The sequence below is a fragment of the Leptonychotes weddellii genome, chromosome 5 (assembly GCF_054177405.1).
Source record: "Leptonychotes weddellii isolate Sample4059 chromosome 5, ASM5417740v2, whole genome shotgun sequence".
Lineage (NCBI taxonomy): Eukaryota > Metazoa > Chordata > Mammalia > Carnivora > Phocidae > Leptonychotes > Leptonychotes weddellii.
Window position 1 is genome coordinate 69138686 of NC_138373.1, and position 19774 is coordinate 69158459.

Sequence of the window (19774 nt, forward strand, 5' to 3'; positions counted from 1 at the left end):
TGTTTTTAAACATGACAGGTGTCAGAACCCTTCGTACCTCAAAGCACTCCGTGCCAATGAACACACAAACAAGAGAAGAGGGAGCCAAAGGGCAGGGTGCTCTTGCTCAGGCCTGCCCTCACCCCCCACCACCCCCAGAGACAGACACCACCAGTCCATGGGCCTGCCAAGTGAGCCCCTCAACACCGAGGTCTGGGGAAGAGTCAGGAGGCTGGAGGTTCTTTGTCAATGACAGAGTGAGAAGCAGCCAGGGAGGGGACACAGAGCCCTGGACTCAGGACCAATCCCAGAATACCCAGGACACAATGTCTCACCTTAGTTACATGTTCTTCCTCTGGGTCATCCTCATCCTCGTCCACTCTGAGAGAGAAAATAACACGGGAACTCAGAGAACTCAGTCAACTAAAAACACACTTACTGAGCATCTACTGAGTGCCAGCAACTAGCCCTGGACCTAAACCAGCAAGATGCAGTTCCTGTCATCGGAGGCCAGCACAGCTGAGGCTCGAGTGCTGAGCCAGAGGGAGACAGACACATCCTAGCAACAAAGTTCCACCAAAACAAGGGCTTGCTTGCTTGCTCACTTGGTCAGAGAGACGTGCCGGGCTAACACCAACCCCATCCTCCCATTCCCATTCACGAAGGCAATGAGAAAGGGGTACGGTATTCCCAAAGCCGAGGTTCAGCGTCTGACTCTGTCCTTACTGTCCGCCCGCCAGCAAACTGGAGTTCTCTCAGCTCCCCACAGAACTTTGTTCTTACCACCTCAAAGCCTTGGACATGCTGTTCTCTTCGCCTGGAAGGCGCTCTCCCCTCACGTCCTCTTTTACCTAGCCAACTCTGTCAACCTTGAGACGCCCACGTAAACACTGCCGCCTCTGGGCAGCCTTCCTCAACCTCCCTAGAGGCTCAGCTGGCCCCTCAACACACTGCTGTGGCCCCCGCACCTGTTCTTTGCAATACCCATCTCGTTCAAAACCACCCATTCTTGGTCTGTCCACCTCTCCAGACTCACGTCCACAGGCAGGACTCGGGGGTGTCTTGCTTCTGTGAGGGCCAGGGGGTCCCACCCCAGGGCTTGGCACACAGCAGGAATTCCATGCACATTTCCTGAGGGAAGTCACAACTGACTGACTGACTAAAAGATGCTGTCACCCAGAACCAGACAAACCTCTTCTCTCCTTGGCACCTTACCCTTCCCAGCAATAAATGAAGAGCCCCCGTGCACTGAGGAACTGGGAGGGAGGTCAAGCCTGCATTACAAGGCTGAATGATTAGTCAACATTATTAGTCTAGGCTCCCCAGGAAACAAAATCTTTTACAGATACACTCCCCCTACAGGGCCATCACTGGGATTCTTTCTGTTCACCTGGCAAATTAATTTTTTTTTTTAAGGCAGAAATATTAATTCCCTTGGGCAATCAGAAGTAGAGTTATTTATAGGGTTGCCTTTCCGGTCAATAAATAAATAATTTTTCAGTCCACTTTATCTCACGGGCCTTGATTTAAATCACATACAAGGTAAGCAAACTCAACAGGATCTAGATAAGAAGCTGGATGTGTGAAGAAATGAAGAGGAAAAATTTTATATTCAGAACTGGTTGGGGCGCCTGGGAGGCTCAGATGGTTAAGCGTCTGTCTTCGGCTCAGGTCATGATCTCAGGGTCCTGGGATCGAGCCCCACCTTGGGCTCCCTGCTCAGCGGGGAGTTTGCTTCTCCCTCTCCCTCTGCCACTCCCCCTGCTTGTGTTCACTCACTCTCGCTCTCGCTGTCAAATAAATAAATAAAAGCTTTAAAAAAAAAAAAAAAAAAAGGAATTGTTGTGTTCTAAGAGAGGCTCCTGTCTCTCGAAATGCCAGGACATGGAAGCTGTAGAAGTTAATCTGCAGGATTAATGGCTCAGGCCCAGGCCCTGAGTAGCATTTTGTTTCTCTAATGGTCACAAACTCCACTCAAGTTCTTTCTCTTGTCCCCAGGGGGGCTCTCGAGAAGTACAAGAGCGGGCAAGTAACCCTGGAGGCAGGTGGCAAAGGGTTTACGGAACACTCACTGCTCCTACCTCCCTGAGGCGGGATGCATAAAGAGGTCTGGCCATCTCAGCCCTGGCAGGGTCAGAAGTTTTGGTTCTAATCCAGGTCCTGAAATCTGCGCTTAAGGGCAGGCCTCTAGCACCAACAAAGAAAAACCCAGGGCCAGATGATTTCACTGGCGAATTCTACCAAATATTTAAAGAAATGATGCCAACCCTTCTCCAACTCTTCCAAAAAACTGAAGAGGAGAAACACTCCCAAACTCATTTTATGGGGCCAGCATCAGTCCAATACCAAAGCCAGATAACGACACTACAAAGTAAGAAAACTACAAGCTAATATATATGCCCGCTAAATATAGATGCAAATGTTCTCAACAAAATATTAACAAACTGAATTCAACAGCACATTAAAAGGATCATGCCCCATGATCAAGTGGGATTCCTGCCTGAAATACAAGGATGGCTCAACATATGCAAATCAGTAAATGTGATACATCAATCACAGGATAGATAAAAGTCATATGATCACCTCAGTAACACAGAAACAACAAATGACAAAATCCAACCCCTGTTCATGATAAAAACTCTTGATGTATGAAGTACAGAAAGAACGTACCTCAACAGAATAAAGGCCATCTGTGCCAAGCCCACAGCTAACGTCATACTCAGCAGTGAAAGCTTTTCCACTAGGACTAAGACAAAGGTGCTCACTTTTACCTCTTCTCTGCAACACAGTGGAAGTCCTAGCCAGACCAATCAGGCAAGAAAAAGAAAAAGCATCCAAACGGGAAAGGAAGGAGTAAAACTACCTGTTATCAAGTGATATGATTATACATAGGAAAAGCCTGAAGACAGCACCAAAAAACTGTCAGGACTAACAAATTCAGTGAAGTTGCAGGATACAAAATCAACACACAAAAGTCAATTTCATTTCTGCATACCAACAATGAACTATCTGAGAAAGACATAAAGAAAACAGTCTAATTTACAATGGCATCAAAAACAGTAAAATACTTAGGAGGTACAGACTTACACATTCAGAACTACAAGACTGATGAAAGAACCTGAGAAGACACAAACGACAGAATGTCCCATGTTTGCAGGTCAGAAGAATTCATGTTCCTAAAATGTCCATTCTACTGAAATCCATTTATAGATTCAGTGCAATCCTGTATCAAGAGTCCAACAATATTTTTAACAGGTACAGAAAAAAAAAATCCCAAAAATCATATGGAACCACAAAAGACCCCAAACAGCCAAAGCAATCTTGAGAAAGAACAGCAAAGCTGGAGACATGAACGTTCTGATTTTAAACAGTATGATAATCAAAAGAGTACAGTACTGACATAAAAGCAGTAGAGTAATCAAAGCAGGATGGTACTGGCATTAAAACAGACATATAAGACCAATGGAACAGAACAGAACCCAGAAATAAGCCCATGCGTATACAGTAAAGTAGTATTTGACAAGGGAGCCAAGAATACTCAATGAGGAAAAGACAGTCTCTCCAATATGGCGCTGGAGAAACTGAACAGTCACATGAAAAAGAATGAAACTCAATCCCCATCCTACACCACTCACAAAAACTAACTCAAAATGGATTAAAGACTTAAATGTAAGACCTAAAATCATAAAACTCCTAGAAGAAAACATAGGGAAAAAGCTTTATGACATTGGTCTTCACAGTGATTTTTTCAATATGACATCAAAAGTACAAGCAAAACAAAAATAAGCAAGTGGGACTATGACAAACTAAAAAGCTTTTGCACAGCAAAAGAAACAATCAACAAAATGGAACAGGAACCAAAAAATGGGAGAAAATATTTGCAAACCACCTACCTGATGATAAGGGGCTTACAACCAAAATATGCAAGAAACTCCTACAACTCAACAGCAAAAAAGCAAATAATCCGATTAAAAATGGGCAGAGGAACTGAATAGACATTTTTTCAAAGTCATACAAATGGTCAACAGGTTGTACCTGTTGATGCTCAACATCAATGATCCCCCAAGGAAATGCAAATCAAAACCACAATGAGCCATCACCTCACACCTGTTAGAATGGCTACAATCAAAAAGATAAGTGTTGGCAAGGGGCGCCTAGGTGGCTCAGTTGGTTAAGTGGCTACCTTCCACTCAGGTCCTTCCGCCCAGGTCGTGATCTCAGTTTCCTGAGATGGAGCCCCATGTCGGGCTCCCTGCTCAGTGGGGAGCCTGCTTCTCCCTCCGCCACCCACCCCATGCACACAGGCGCACAAACACACACTTGCGCACTTTCTCAAATAAATAAATCTTAAAAAATATATATATATGTAAGTGTTGGCAAGACTGTGGAGAAAAGGGAACCCTGTGCCCTGTGGGCAGGAATGTAAATTGGTGCAGCCACTCTGGAAAAAAGCATGGATGTTCCTCAAGAATTAAAAGTATTAAGTAGCATATGATCCAGCAAGCCCACATCTGGGTATATACCCAAAGGAAACGCAATCCATATCTCAAGGAGATCCCTGCACCTTCCTGTTCACGGCAGCAACTAATGAAAACAACCAAAGTATCCACAGATAGATGAATGGATAAAGAATGAGTCTCACACACACACACACACACACACAGCGTAAAATAGCCATAAAAAGGAAGGCAATTCTGCCATTTGTGACAATACAGATGAACCTTGAGGGCATTATGGTAAGTGATGTAAGTCAAAGGACAAATTTTGTGTCATCTCGTGCGGAATCTAAAAAAACCAAACTCCTAGAAACAGAGAGTGGATTGCGAGGGGCTGAGGAGTGGAGTGAAGGTAGTCAAATGGTATAGATCTTTTGAAAATAAATAAGTGACTATCGTTAACACTATATTGTGTATTTGAGAGGTGCCAAGAGAGCACATTTTCAAAGAAATGTTACATACGTGAGGTGATGGTTCTGTTAAGTAACCTCATCATAGTGATCATTTTGCAATACATTCGCATATCAGACCATCACGGCACGCATCTTAAACTCACACAATGTTATATCCCTATTATATCTAGAATAAAGCTGAGGGGAAAAGAAAGAAGTCAGGGCAGCCGGGACACTGAGTGTCTGCGGCGAGGTTAGAAGGTGCACGGCAGACATTCTGTGAAGGTTTTCTCCATCACCAGTCAACGGAAGGTTTGAGACCCTGGAGTTACTCTCTACACACATGGTCACCACAGTGTCAATGACAACATGGGACACATGGGACCTGGAGTCACCTTTAGAGGAGCAGGAAACACCCCTTCCAAGCTGGGAGCCCAAGAGGAATGACCTCTAGAGGCACTCATGCCTTGGGGAAAGCCACTGATGTCAAAATGACCTTAATGCCCTTCCTAATGCCCAAATCAGGTCACTCCCTTGCCGGCAACAGCCCACAGCCCCGCGACATGGAGAGAGATACCCAGACCCCTCAGTGGAACTCTGAGGCCCACACAAACTGACAGCTGCCTCTTCTTTGCCTCTCTTCCTCGTTCGCTCTTAGCCCCTGGGCCTTCTCTGTGTCCCCCAAACCCACCAAACCTGTTCCCTTTCCAGACCAGGGCACGAGCAGGCCTCTGACTAGACCTCTCCTCCCAGGTCTTCCCACGGCTCTTTCTCACCCTTCACCACCTCCTCGGAGGCCTCTCCTGGCTTCACCTAGAGATGCAACCCCACACTCTACCCGCTGCACCCAGCTTTATTTTCCTCCTGGGCAAATGCGCTCATTTCACGCACTTACCATCTGTGTGTTTGTCCCACCACCCCCCGCCCCCAACCACATGCAAGCTCTCCATGGGCAGGGGGCATATCCAGCGTACTTGGCATCTGGAACCATGCCACACCGAGAGCAGACCCTCAAAGGTCATCTGTGCAACTAAAGCGTGCATGAAAAAGGAGGCTCCCACGAGGGGAAGCATGACCTCTGAAAAGCCTCGCTGTCATCTTCAGGGTCTTCTACTCCACCCAGCAGCTTACTGCTCACAAATCAGAAACCCAGACAGAAACCAGAGAGTGGAAAGAGCAACTCAGGCTAAGGATACGTTGATGGTTTAGGTCCTAAAGCTCCCACGGTGTAGTCCGGGGGCGAAGAGCATGCGACTAGAGCCGGCCCGGCTGGGTGCAGTCCCTGCCCCTCCGCCTCCTAGCCCTGTGGCTTCGGCTAAGGCGCAGCCCCTTGCCGGCTGTGACGGGGAGACACAAACCTTGCGAGGCTACCAGAGTTCATGCACACGAAGCCAGTGCCGGCACAGGGCAGGGCTGGCCACCACCGTCACCACCAGTGACACACGCTCAGGAGGAGCCTGGCTGAGAGCAGGGGCAGGTGGCTGGCATTCCATCCCTTCGGATGCCTTGTGAGGGACAAAGCAGCCTGCCTCTGGGCACAGGAGCTGCTCCCGTGGGAGCCCCCGTGTCGACGAAGGCAGGGGCGGCGGGTGAAGGAGAAGCGCCATCTTACCCACTAGCTGCTCCCTTCTCCTCGTCGCTCTCATACTCGGCAAGAACCAGGTCCTCCTCCCCAGCCGGCTGCTCCCGCGGCTCGGCCCCTGCTCCTGCCGCTAGCGCCTCCCTGCTGAGGCGGAGGACACGCTCCATTTCTTCTTCCTCTTGTCTCTGTGTAGGAGCACCGCAAGTGGGAAAGAGAAAGAAATCTCAGGCCTGGCGCCCCCGCCCCCCGCCCGAGTTTGCCTCCGCGTGGCTACCACAGAGGACAAGGCGCACGCCATTACCATGGGCCTCGCTCTCCTACCGGTGTCTGTACCCCCGGCATCAGGACCTCAGCTCAAGCTGCAGCTACTGGGCGATGAGAAGTTAGCCAGCGGGGGGCAGGGCCAGCAGACTGAGGTCCTGGCCACTCCGCCACAGGGGCGCCACCGTAAGGCCCCGCGCAGCATCCCTGCCACCCCAGCAGAGGACGCTCACCATGCGCTTGGCTGCATACTTGAGCTGTGCATTGTGCCGGATCTGCTGCAGGCGTTCCTCTCGCTTCTTCCTCCTGACCTGCTCCTCCTAGAGGGTGGACAAGCCAGAAAGGAAACTCTTGCCGAAGTCCCCAAGCATGCCCTTCTTGAAGAGTCTGGGGCTTAGCCCAGGGCCTCCATATACGGGGCGGGGCGGTTCTTCCAGGGACTGCAGCATCCCTGAGCCTCAGTGTGGGGGGTCTGCACACTCCCTCCCACAGCCACACACTCTCAATCCAATTCATTCCCTTAATGGAGTTTGCAGCCACTGAACCGCGTTGCCAATGGCAACGGTGAGGCTCCTTTCCCGGGCAGGTAACGAATGGAACCGTGCACCCCCGTCCACCCCGTCTAGAGAAGGCCTGTTGACATCAGCTTTAAAAAGACAGCATGGGCGCAGTACCACAGGCTCAAGAAGGCACCGCAAAGGCAAAGGACGTGCTAACTCCCAGAATCAACCCCAAATTACCAGCCCAGCCCTGTTTCCTGGATGGCTCCCACCTTCTGTCACCCCACCGCTCACCTTCAGTCGGTCCACCAGGTCCCTTTCTTCCTTCTTCTGCACAAACTGAGTCACCCAGTCAGGCTCTCCCACAGGCCTCAGGGTGTCTGGGGTCTCTGTGCAGGAGGATGAGAGAGACAGGGGCTGCTCCTGCCCGTCACTTAAGGGGACAGTTCCAGTTTCAAGGAGACGTGCCTCTTCTTGATGTTTCTTCTGCTCAAAGTCACGGAGCCAGGAAAGGGCCCCACAAATAAGACTTAAAGATTTTCCCTACAGGAAGAAAAAGGTCTTCAAAAACGAGAACAAAAACCAAAGCTTTCCAAATGATGTTTCCCATTTTAATAAAGCCTTCAAGGAAGGTCTAACTTTAAATATCAGAAGGCACTCTAAGACCAACCTGGGAAAGGGCAGGAAGGGAATTAGCAAAAAGATAGCCAGGAAAAATAGGAAAAAAAGGAAGAAAGAAAAATAAAGTTCTTGGTTTAATTATATAGCTCACTGTTCCTAAGACAATTTAATGTGGCTTATCAGGTTACATATAAGTACTGCAAGTTAACATAATTAGAAGCTGAGGAATTAGATAAAAAGCCCCAAAAAAGAATTAAGGCCAAAAAATACATGGCTTGAAACCCTATATACACGCTAAGGGGGAGCCACATTTGGCTCTAGGCTTTAATACAGCCCATGTGCAGACAGAACATGATCAGTCCCATGAGTCCCAGTCTTCAAAAACTTTTTAAAGCAAACTAATTGCTCTGGAGAACATAATTCTTAATTCAAAGACTAGAATTTTCCCTGTGGGTCCTTGCTGTGGGTTGAATTGTGTCCCCCCCCCCCCAAATTCGTATGGTAAGTCCTAACCCTGAGTGTCTCAGAATGTGAACTTATTTGGAAATACGGTCACTGCAGATGCATGTAGTTAAGAAAGAGGGGGGCCCTGATCCACTAAGACTGGTGTCCTTACCCAAACGGGAAACTGGGCCACTGAGGCATGCCCAGAGGGAAGGCGATGCGATAAGACACAGGGGAGGATGGCCACCTACATGCTGAGGAGAGGGCCAGAACAGAGTCTCCTCTCACGGCCCTCCAAGAGAACCCTCCCTGCCTCAGAACCCGAGTCTGCACTTCTGGCCTCCAGAGCTGTGAAGAGTAAGCTTCTGTGGTTTAAGCCCCCAGCCTGTGGAACTCTGTTACAGCAATGGGAGCACTAACACAGTCCTTCTGGGGCAAGAAAAAAAATGAGGCGTGTGTGTGTGTGTGTGTGTGTGTGTGTGTGTGTGTGTGTGTGTGAGAGAGAGAGAGAGAGAGAGAGACAGAGAGACAGAGAGAGAGAGGTAGTACCTTCTTCAGAGCTGCTGCAAGCATTAAGTAAAAGCTAATACCTACTCCAGGATTAGAACAATACCTGGTACATAAGCGAGCAACAGGAGCTAATTTTTTTTGCTATTATTAAGTAATAATAGTAAGATTATTACATCCTGCAATAAAAACCTATTTCATGAAATTCTTAAAAGGCCCTATGACAGAATGGCATTTCTGAAAAATGTACAGATGACATATCTTTGGAAAAGCCCCATACAGACCATTTGTCTCAGCTTTTGATAAATAAATACACAACGGCAAAGACTTTCGAACAGCACTCCCCAGCAGCAGCTGGACAGCAGCCATTCTGTACACCAGTAAAATGGGGAGCCACCGGCTTTAGTCATCACCAAGCTAGGGGCCGGGGAGCCATCCCCCTAAAACAGTGGCCCAGGGTCGGACACCCGATCAGAGAGCCAGCACCCTCCACTGGAAAGGGAGCTGAGGAAGTTCCCAAGGGAAGGTCAAAGTTATCTTCCCACAATTGTGAATACACTATCACAGAGAAAAAGGAGAACTGAGGCCTGCAATTCTATATCCTCTAGTAAGACAACAAAAATTTAAACTGGAAAATGTTAAAAGGATGTATGACCCAATGCTTGCCTCAGTTAATAAAGTACCCACATAGCTAGCTTTGAACAATGTTATTTCGTGGGGTACCATCCAAGATATCACAGTTATACAAACACCCACACTGTAACAAGCACTGGACTTGATGTTGGGAAGCAGAATTCTCTAGAAAATGCCCACAGGCACAAACTTTACACACGAACCACGGGGCGTCACATTTCCCTGGGAAGCATGGGCTCCAGGTGGAGAGGTCAGCACAATGTGGCGGACTCATGAAAGGCTAAAATGGGGAGGGACAAGAGAAGCAAGTATCATCAGGAACTAAGTGGGGAGCTTGGCCACTGAGGTAAAGGTCTAGCAGGTGAGGCACCACGTGTAACGGTATGGCACCCCTGTGTGCAGTGGGGCACCAATGACAGGATGAAGAACTTACTAGAGGCAGGATTTAGACAATGTCAGAATGGGACGGTAACTGAAGTCACAAAGACAGGAGGCCCTGGAACCAAGAACATTGACAAGAAAGGGCTGAGCAGAGGAACAGGATGCATGGAACAGGCAGAGGGCTGAGATGGGGACCTAAGCCTTCAGGTTAAGCAGGGCAGAATGAACACATGCTCTTCTGTGTCCTTTTCTGAAACACGCTAAAATTACACCAAAGGAATAAAAGAGGCTTAATACCCACAGAAACGAAGAAAGTGGAAGAAGGGAAAGTAACAGGTTTTAGGAGAAATGGAAAGCAGAGAACTGGAACTGAGAGGAGTAAAGGATGCTAAGCCTAAGTGCCTGCAGAGATCCCCCCGATTCCTGCTCAGAAGCCCCAAAATTGCCAAGGATGTCCCCTCCCTGCAGAAGACAGGATGTGTACCCTCTGGAGGAGCTGAGCCAAGAGGGTTCTGGAGATGGTGGGTCAAGTAAAGGGTGGGGAAGAGGGCCAGACTCAAAGCAGGACACTAAGCAAAAGCCCACGCACCTGAAGCAGCTTTCCCAGGACACCCTCAACAATAATGGCCATCAGGCTGGGACCAGAAGGCAAGAGTTTAAAGGAACCTTCTCTGGAAAAACTGGATGGCTCGAGAGAAATCACACAGTGACTGATCACTAGAGGCCCCAACAGAGAGGCTAACCCATCAGTCCACAGCCAGCCTGCCCCACAGCTTGTCAGTCAGCCCTGTGGTGGCTTTTTCTTGAACACCAACAGAAGATAGTCAAGGATCACCAGACATTTGAGGAAAACCTCTCAACAAAACACAGAACCCAAACTGGGGGAGGGAGAAGGATGGACAATGAGACGATGCAGGGTAGAAAAAATTCAAAAATGCTACTTTAGGGCGCCTGGGTGGCTCAGTTGGTTAAGCGACTGCCTTCGGCTCAGGTCATGATCCTGGAGTCCCGGGATCGAGTCCCGCATCGGACTCCCTGCTCGGCAGGGAGTCTGCTTCTCCCTCTGACCCTCCTCCCTCTCATGCTCTCTCTCATTCTCTCTGTCTCAAATAAATAAATAAAATCTTTAAAAAAAAAAAAATGCTACTTTAATTGATATCCTCAGAAAGATATTATTTCCATGAAACAAGAACAGGATGCTATTTTTAAGAAGCAGAGAATAAGAACAAGTTCTTAAATATTAAAGATAACAGAAATACACTGAATAGAAAGACTGGACAACAAAGTCAAAGGAATCCTGAAGAAGCAGATTCAAAGCAAAACAAAACAAGAACAAACCAATATGCCCAAAGAGACAAGCAACTAGAAGAAAACATAATTGGGGCACCTGGGTGGCTCAGTCGGTTGGGCGTCTGCCTTTGGCTCAGGTCATGATCCCGGGGTCCTGGGGATCAACTGCCGAATCGGGATCCCTGCTCGGCAGGAACTGTGCTTTTCCCCCTCCTTCCTGCTCACGCTCTATCTCTGTCTCTCTCAAATAAATAAATAAAATATCTTAAAAAAAAAAAAGAAGAAGAAGAAGAAGACCAGGAGGTCCAAACTCAAAGAATGGGAGTACCAGGAAGATTATCAAATGTGCGAAAACATCTCAGAATGGAAAGACAGAAGCCTCCAGATGCAAAGTGCCCATCAAGAGGCCAACACAAAAAACTAAACACACTCATCCAACCCATCAACATGGGATTTCAGAATACAAAGGATAGAGGATATCCTGAAACTTTGGAAGGTGGGGTGGATCAGGTCACCAAGGACTGAGGTGCAGGTTGCATTTGATGTCCCAGTAGCAACAATGGAAACCAGACGGTAGAGGAAGCAACTATTAGGGAAAAGCATTTTGCAGCTAGAATTATATACCCAACCCAACTATCACTATCAGTCAAGTGAAAAGGCACATCAATACATTCTCAGACCAGCAAAGTCTCAAAATCTTACCTCCCATACACCTTCAGGAACATTCTCTACCAAAACAAAGAAGTGAACCAAAAAGATACGGAATCCAGGAAACAGAGAATCCAACAAAGAATACACACAACAACGTGGATGAATCCCCAAAATATTATGCTGCCTGAGCAAAAGAAGTTAGTCACAAAATAGTAATTTTATATGTTTCCATTTTCATGAAATTTTAGAAAGACAGAATGCATATACAGAGATGGAAAGTGAACCCTGACTGGCTGGGGTAGGGTGGGGTTTGAGGGGGGAATAGCAGCCAAGGGTACAACAAACTTTCTGGGCTGGTGGAACTGTTTTGCATCTTCACTGCAGTAGTGGTTATATGGGGGTTTACATCTGTCAACACTCACTGACTTGTGGATTTAAAAGGGGTATATTTTATTATATGTCAACTACACTCCATAAAGTTGATTTTTTTAAAGGAGAGAAGGGAAATCCCTAGCATTACAGTTGTGAAGTAGATCTTAAGACTAAACTTAGAACTTCAAGAAGGAAGTCTCCAGGGTACAATGGAGTTAGTAATTACTACAGACTGAATTATGTCCTCTCACAAATTCATATGTTGAAGCCCTAACCCTCATGTGACTATTGGAGAAAGGGCCTTCAAGGAAGGGATTACGGTTAAATGAGGTCCTAAAGGTAGAGCCCTGATCTGATAAAACTGGTGTCCTGATAAAAGCGGGAGAGACACCAAATCTCTCTCCACCATGTGAGGACACAGTGAGAAGGGGGCCCCCTACAAGCCAGGAAGAGTCCCTGCCAGAAGCCAGAGGCTGCCCAAACCTTGCACTTCCAGCCTCCCAAACTGAGAAATAAATTTCTGTCCTCTGAGCCACCCAGTCTGTGGTATTTTGTTATGGCAGCCTGAGCAGCCAGACTAAGCTGTAATTTTATGGATGGAATATCATACGGAGAGGCCCCTGGATGGTTTGAGAAAGTGGTGTAGGTATATTAAAAACCAGACAAACTTTAAAAGGCAATTATCAACTCTGGGAAAACAAAAATTATTCAAGAAGAAAACCCATAATCAGAGCATACTGATTTAGCAGAGGTTAAAATTTTCCTAACTACACTGGGAGGATGGGGCGAGGGAAGGAAAGGAGACGGTAAGAGAGCTACACCTTAGCTATCACAAGAGGAAGGCACAATCACTATAATGAATAAATCAAGAAACAGCACCAAGCTTACAATTTCAGATATGCTTTTCAGAATATACAGGATTTCAGAATATACAAGTATATTTCTTAGGAACCAGTTAAAAGAATTAAAAATACCTGCCCAAAGAACCAAGTTTGATAAACTTTTTAACTTTTTAAATAACACGCATTATTTTTGATTAAATTTTTTATGACTTTAAACAAAGGAGAAGGATATGTTCAATGATACTAACTGCTGCAGAGAGATCAAATAAGGACTCGAAACACCCAACTCTACTAATCAGGAAGTCACTGCTGAGACTAAAAACCAGTCTGCGAGGACTGGTAGGGGAAGAAGGCCTGCTGCACCAGGTTAGAAGCCTCCTGTGGGCAGAACTCACCAAGCTCCGGGGGATGACAGGGACAGAGGACCTCCAGGAGGTCGTGGCCTGGCTGGGGGACCTTCGAATCAACACACGCAGCTCACTACCACATAGTACTTTCTAAAGGAGAGGCGGGGACTGCTCACTACAGCCCTAATCCTCCTCCTGGCCACCCTCTAATAAATCCCTCCATCATTCCACTCCTGGAAGGAAAAACTCAGGGGCCTTTGGTTGGATCTCTCCAGCACTCAGTAACTTTGTTCCTGACAACGAAACCAGTATGTTTATAATCTGTGAAAATGCCAAGGTAATTTGTTTCTCAACATCAAAGCAGTTGTGTGCCCAGAACAATGTGGAAAGCTTCGGTGCCATAGGTCTTGGTTTCTACAGGCATTCAAATTCTCCTTTGCCTTCAGCGTAACTGTTCTCAGACCCTGGTGCTGCATTTAACATTTAACAGAGGAAGTGACTGTTACTCAGAAAGATAAACCAAGGGAACAACTTTGCCCAACTTCAAACCATGAAAATTTCTGCCTAGGTTAACAAGCATGCTAGGTGGCTTCTGCAGTGCCGTAATCAGGGTCTCTCAGGACCCTCTTGGCCCCTGACGAGTCATACTTACAGTGCCAGTCGGACTCTCAAATATTCCAATCTTGCCAGCCTCCAACACCCGATACAGCTCTGCCATGAAGTCTTTCTGGATGGAATAGGGTGTGAAAGGAAAAGGGAAATGGATACCACCAACCTCCTGGGTTTTATTAGCCATGGTCCTAGGGGGGGGAAAAAAAAAAAGGCTTGAAATCTAGAACAGTTCCTAAGACCAGTCTCAATACTAGTTATGGAATTTCTCCTCAGGTTGTACCCTTTTTTGCAAGCAGAGACCATGTTCTCCCCAAGGTGCATGCCCTCATGAAGCCATACCCAGCTCATGCAACCCATCTAATGACACTTACCAGAAATGGCTATGCAGAACGCAGCCCAGCAGAGCCCCGAAACAGAAACCGCCCTGCCATTTTACCTGGGATTCCTCTGCCTCTTGGACACCCTTCTAATGCCTCCAGGGAAGGTGTAAAGACTTCCTCTCGAGGTGTGCCCCTGAGGTCAGGGGTGTTGCTCCCGACTAGCTGTGCAACACAGTTCTGCCCATGTCCACAGCACAGCCTTTGCCTGGCAAAGCCGCCTCACTTAATCCTGCTGCCAATATCTGTAAAATCATGACACACAGGCAGAGAATCACCAGTACAGTTCTTTACGTGGCACAGGTGCACACATACATCCATATTTCATAGGGATCTTTAGTTTGCTTCTTTGTTTGTCCTAGCCTCCATTTCCAGGATAAACCAGAGCCTCCTCCTAAAGCCTTCCCAGCATCAAGAAATAAGAGCTTATTGTCTGGTTGCAGACTGGGAGAACTCTCCTGACAGGGACTAAGCCCTGGCTGGAATTCCAGAGCTCCCCAACACTGAGACCATAGCATTTCTCTTTCCTTGCCAGGCCAAGGTCTAAGAAGAACTTCTCAGCTCCGTGTTTTATCTTTTTTCCCCTCTTCTGAACCAAATTTCTCTAAGATAGCTTCTCCATACCCTTTCTTCCTTTAGATTTTTTTTTAATCTTTATTTTAAGTAGGCTCCATTCAATGTGGGGCTTGAACTCATGACCCTGAGATCAAGAGTCACATGCTCAACGGACTGAGCCTGCTAGCCGCCCCAACCCTTTCTTCCTTTCATTACCATGTGGAGGACTGACCCTTCCATCCTGGTTCCCACACTCTCTTTGGAAGTCACTGCTCCAAACTATTTGGCAGGCCCATCTCTTCTAAGTACAAGTACTAATCAGTCTGAAATCCACTTACAATCCTGCTACACGACTGGCCTCAGTAAGACTAGTGACAGTGTCAATACATTTATGAAGGGAAAGGTAGTTGCTATGACGTTCTTCCAGTTATAGTTTAGGAGCACCTAACAGGACGACAGAGGCGAAAAACTACAAGAAGGGTGACTATTAAAAACTAGGACCATTCAATACTGAGAGGGAGGCATATAAAAAAAAACCAAACAAAACAAAAACAAAAACAGGAAGAAAAGAGGAAGGTGTCTAACAAATTTTGATCACCTAATATGTGTTAAACACTCCACAGGCCTTTTTACTATTATCCCAGTTAATCTGCACAACACTGTAAGGATACAGTTGTTGGGTAATCATGCTTCCAGACACTAAATAATTTTCAAGGGCAGAGTTAACAAGAGAAAAACCAGGGATCCACACCAAGGTCCACATGGCTCTTTTAGTCAGATTCATCTCGCAAGAGATAATCAGCAGAGCCAGAAGGGAGATCTAATGAAAATATACATATTGAGAAATTATGCAAAATCTGCGAAAACCTACAACAGAAGCCGCTGACAGAGTGGGATTTCTAGAACTACAAAGTAATCCAGATCCTAAGAGAGCTCCAAGAACTTCCCCACCAAGTAAACACCCACAGATTGCCCTTCTGCTGCTCAGTCACATGCCAGATGGAGCCACTCACTGACCTCCGCTTACTCATAGCTTCTGCTTACCCCAAACTTTGGGTGGCACAGGGCCTCTTTGGCGCCCTCTACCTGTGAGCTTGCCTGGCAAATGATGGACATTTAGGACTCCGCCTTCGCAGAGAAGCCTCCCCCTCTATTTGGCCACCCTATTTGGGTCAAATACCACTCCCTATCCAAACACACACACACCACCCTGCTTGAAGTCACTCTTTTGTCTCATTACCCTGTATTTAATTTCTTCATAGCTCTTAGCACTAACTGAACTTATTTATAATCCTTTCATACCAGAATATACATGGCATAAGAGGAGGAACCCTGTCTGTCTTGTTCTTCCCTGCCCCCAGCACCAGAATAGGTACTTTGGCACCTAGCAGGCATTCAAATAAATTTTGATGAAATGAATGAATAGCCAGCTTGATATGGTGGCTGTAGGCAGAGGTTTCTGTTCTTCAGAAGCGTGGGCAGAGGAGGCCCCACAACTAAAATATCTAGTCCAAGGGCCAGTTCTTTAATGGTTTCCAACTGCTTTCATATAACCTCACAGCAACCCTGTGTGATATTTTTATTAGCTCTATTTTATAGATGAAAACACTGAGACTCAGAAAGGCTGAGACTTGACCAGTTACTCAGCAAGTGCTTGAACCCAAGACTTGAACCTCCATCTGCCAGATCTCCAAGCCCCTGGGTTTTATAGTTCATCCCTCTTCCTCCCACCAGGGCAAGCCTACTGAAAAGAAAGACTTGGTTACTAAACTTCAGAATGACAACATGAAACAATATAGAAAAAAGGTAATTATTATTTCACTTCCCTGTGGGTGGTAATTATGGATCTCATTATTCCAAAAGTAGCACAAGCTAAATCACAAGTTAAAGAAGCATTTGCATAAATGCTTGAATAATGGATTCACTAAGTGCTATTAAGGATATTTGGTGTAACTTTTTCTCACCTCTTCAGGTTGGTTGTGTGGTGGACAACCACGACCCCACAAACAAGTTCTCCCTAGAATTTCCCACCAGTGCTAAGGCACACACCATACGCTTATTAAATGAGATAAAATACATGAAAGTATCTCAGGTACTTGTTAGTTCTCAAAGTTCATTTTCTTCAGTTCTCAATCATCACTCATTATTTACTTGCATATAAACTATAGCTACAGACTGAATTGTGTCCCCCCAGCAAAATTCAAGTGTTAAAGGTCTACTCCCCAATACAGACTATATTTGAAGATAGGGCTTTTAGTAGGAAACTGAAGTTGAACAAAGTCATAAGAGTGGGGTCCTAATCCTTCTAAAGACGGGTGACCTTGGAAGAAGGGGAAAGAGGGAACTCTCTTTCCACACCATGTGAGGATGAGGAAGAAGGGGGCCCTCTGCAAGTCAGGAATAGAGCTCTCACAAGGAACCAAATACACCAGCACCTTAGACTTCCCAGACTCTGCAACCGTGAGTAAACAAGTTTCTGTTAAGCCCTCCAGTCTAAGGTACTTTGTTATGGTAGCCTGAGACAACTTCCAGCCAGCAACTATTGTGCTGTTAGGTTCCTAAAATACTTCAACTTCACACACCTGGGAGACAACACAGCCCTAAAAGAAGAAAAGCTTCCCTACACCGGCTGCTAATCCAGAGCCACAGCTTGGTGCACAGCTGCAATGCTCCAAGATCTGGAGAGACAGCCCGGCCCACAACCCCCACATTCTCACTTTGCTGGAGCCTTCTATCTCCCTCCCAGCTCCATCCTCGGAGCGCTCACGCTATGTAAGAAGAACCTGCTACTTATTAGCATTTATTTCCACTTTTATGACACCTCCTCCAACAATCTGGTAAATTTCATTCATCCCAGTCCTCTAGACTGAACCCTACTCCACTGTGATTCCCTGACGGGCAGTAGAGCGGAGCCTTTAACAGTATGGGAACTGGGCTCCGGTGGCCAAGTCTGCGATCCCAGCTTATGTTAATATCCCTAGGCCTCAGTCTCCTCATCTGTAAAAGAGAAAGAGGTAACAGCACTTACTCATAGCGTTGTAGTGATCACTAAATAAGGTAATTTATGAAAAGCGCCTTAGCACAGCCGGGCTAAATTGAAGCCCCCTGACGCAAGGTAGCTGTTCTCACTCCGAAGCGCAGATCCAAAGCCACTGCAGGTCCCACCCTCATTGGTCTGCCCTTTCCCCTCGCATAGGTTTCTAGCCCGCCAATCACACGTTGGCCCCGCCCCTCCGACTCCAAAACCTTTTCCCGCTCCCGACTCGCCCTGCCCCTCTGCACAACAGCCCGCCGCGTTTGCGTTTCCACCGGCGTCTACCCTCTCTCCTGTAGCTTCGCCTCGTCCTCACGCGGTACCGCGCTCACCCTCTTCGCCGGCGGGACTGCTTCGCTGAAGCCGGGCGGATGAGGCGTTCGAGCAGAAAGTCGCGTAATTTCAAACCGCGGCGCACCTCCGTTGACGTCGGCCCCCGGGAGGAGCGTGCTGCGTTGCCACGCCCCCGCGCCACTGCGCCTGCGCAACCCGGAACTCGGAGGGGCGGGGTGGGGTGATTCGCCTTTTGTACCTCTGCGCTTGCGCAGCGGGTTCAGAGCTTGGATTTTTTTTTCTGGCGCTGGAAAGCGTCGTCGTGACAGAACCTAGAGGCTGGGGTCAGGGTACTGGGCTTTCTACCTTTGCCCTCTTGCCAGGTGCAGGATGTTTCAGTGATCCTCCTCCGATTGGCGCCAAATGTACTGAGCTCAACAGTTCCTTGACTTGATCAAATTGACCAAACACGCAAACGACGAGATGCTGTAGCCAAGAATCAGGAAACCCGCATTCTAGTCCTGGCTCTTGTCAGGCCTTATGAGTGAACCTCAGTTATTTTACCTCTAAAATGGACGGCATCTGCCCTGCTCACCTCGACAGGGTTGGGTTGTGCAGGGTCTTGGATATCTTGAAATCGTGTAAATTAAAGCACTCTAGAAGAAGAGTTTAGATTATTGCTCCCACGAAGTGCCAGGTACTCCCCTGAGGGGGCAAGGAAGATAAAGCACCATCCCTGCCATCAGGGAGCACACCTTCTAGTTAGAACAAACATGTCACCTTCACCTCTCTAGACTTGGGTTCTCCTTTGTTCACTCTGGGAATTAAGACCTATATCTGATCCCTACCAACTTTCTGAAAAGTATGTCCAGTGTGTGTTTTTTCCAACACCACCAAACTGAACTCATTTTTGACACTATCTGGAGATAGCGTTAGATCCTACAGGTTAAGGGCTCAGTCCTACAAGACTGCTCCTGCCCCCACTTCAGGCACCAATTACAGGTCTAGGTTGTTACCGGTGCTTCTGACCCACCAGGCTATAGTTGATGGGAGGTTCCCATGACCCCACCCCCATCCCAGGCGGATTAATTTGCTGTAGAGGCTCAGGGAAATATTTTGCTTACTAGGTCGCCAGGGTTTTTTTTGTTTTTTTGTTTGTTTGTTTTAATAAAAGGCTAAAACTCAGGGACAGATGAAAAAGATGCATAGGGCAAGGTTATGTGGGAAGCTTCCATGCCTTCTCTAGCTGTGCCACTCTCCCAGGACCTGCATGCATTCACCGACATAGAAGATCTCTGAACCCGCTACTTTTGGCGTTTTATGGAAGTTTCATTACTCAGGCATGATTGATTAACTCATTAGCCATTGGTGATTGAACTCTATCTCCTGGCCTTTTCCCTTCCCAGGAAGTCTGGGGGTGTCCCACCTTCTAATCTCTTGGTTGGCTCCTCTGGCAACCAACCCCCCATCCTTAGGTTACCTAGGGGCCTTCCAAAAATCACTACATTAACATAACACACCTCCATCGATCTCAGGAAATTCCAAGGATTTTAGGAGTTCTGTGCTAGGAATGGGGACAAATACCAAATATATATTTATTACCACAATATCACAGAATGATTCTA

The 19774-nt window shown here is 47.0% G+C and overlaps 1 protein-coding gene across 8 annotated transcripts in view; it reads right to left on the reverse strand.

Annotated features, from left to right (window-relative positions):
* The window catches only part of DDX11 (DEAD/H-box helicase 11), a 34153-nt gene extending 15828 nt beyond the window's left edge, over positions 1–18325 (reverse strand). For 2 of the 8 annotated variants that reach the window (XM_081821019.1, XM_031037403.2), the window contains exons 1-7: positions 18209–18325; positions 14347–14532; positions 13951–14098; positions 7505–7753; positions 6944–7030; positions 6480–6634; positions 315–360 (exon numbers count right to left, since the gene is read on the reverse strand). In XM_081821019.1, the coding sequence (XP_081677145.1) occupies positions 315–360; positions 6480–6634; positions 6944–7030; positions 7505–7753; positions 13951–14094 (681 nt within the window). In that variant the 5' untranslated portion in view covers positions 14095–14098; positions 14347–14532; positions 18209–18325. Of the gene's footprint in view, positions 1–314; positions 361–6225; positions 6349–6479; positions 6635–6943; positions 7031–7504; positions 7754–13950; positions 14099–14346; positions 14533–17870; positions 18033–18161 lie in introns of those variants that run through there. The other 6 variants (XM_031037401.2, XM_031037402.2, XM_081821016.1 and 3 more) reach the window with 6 other exon arrangements.
* Positions 18326–19774: the final 1449 nt, after the last annotated feature.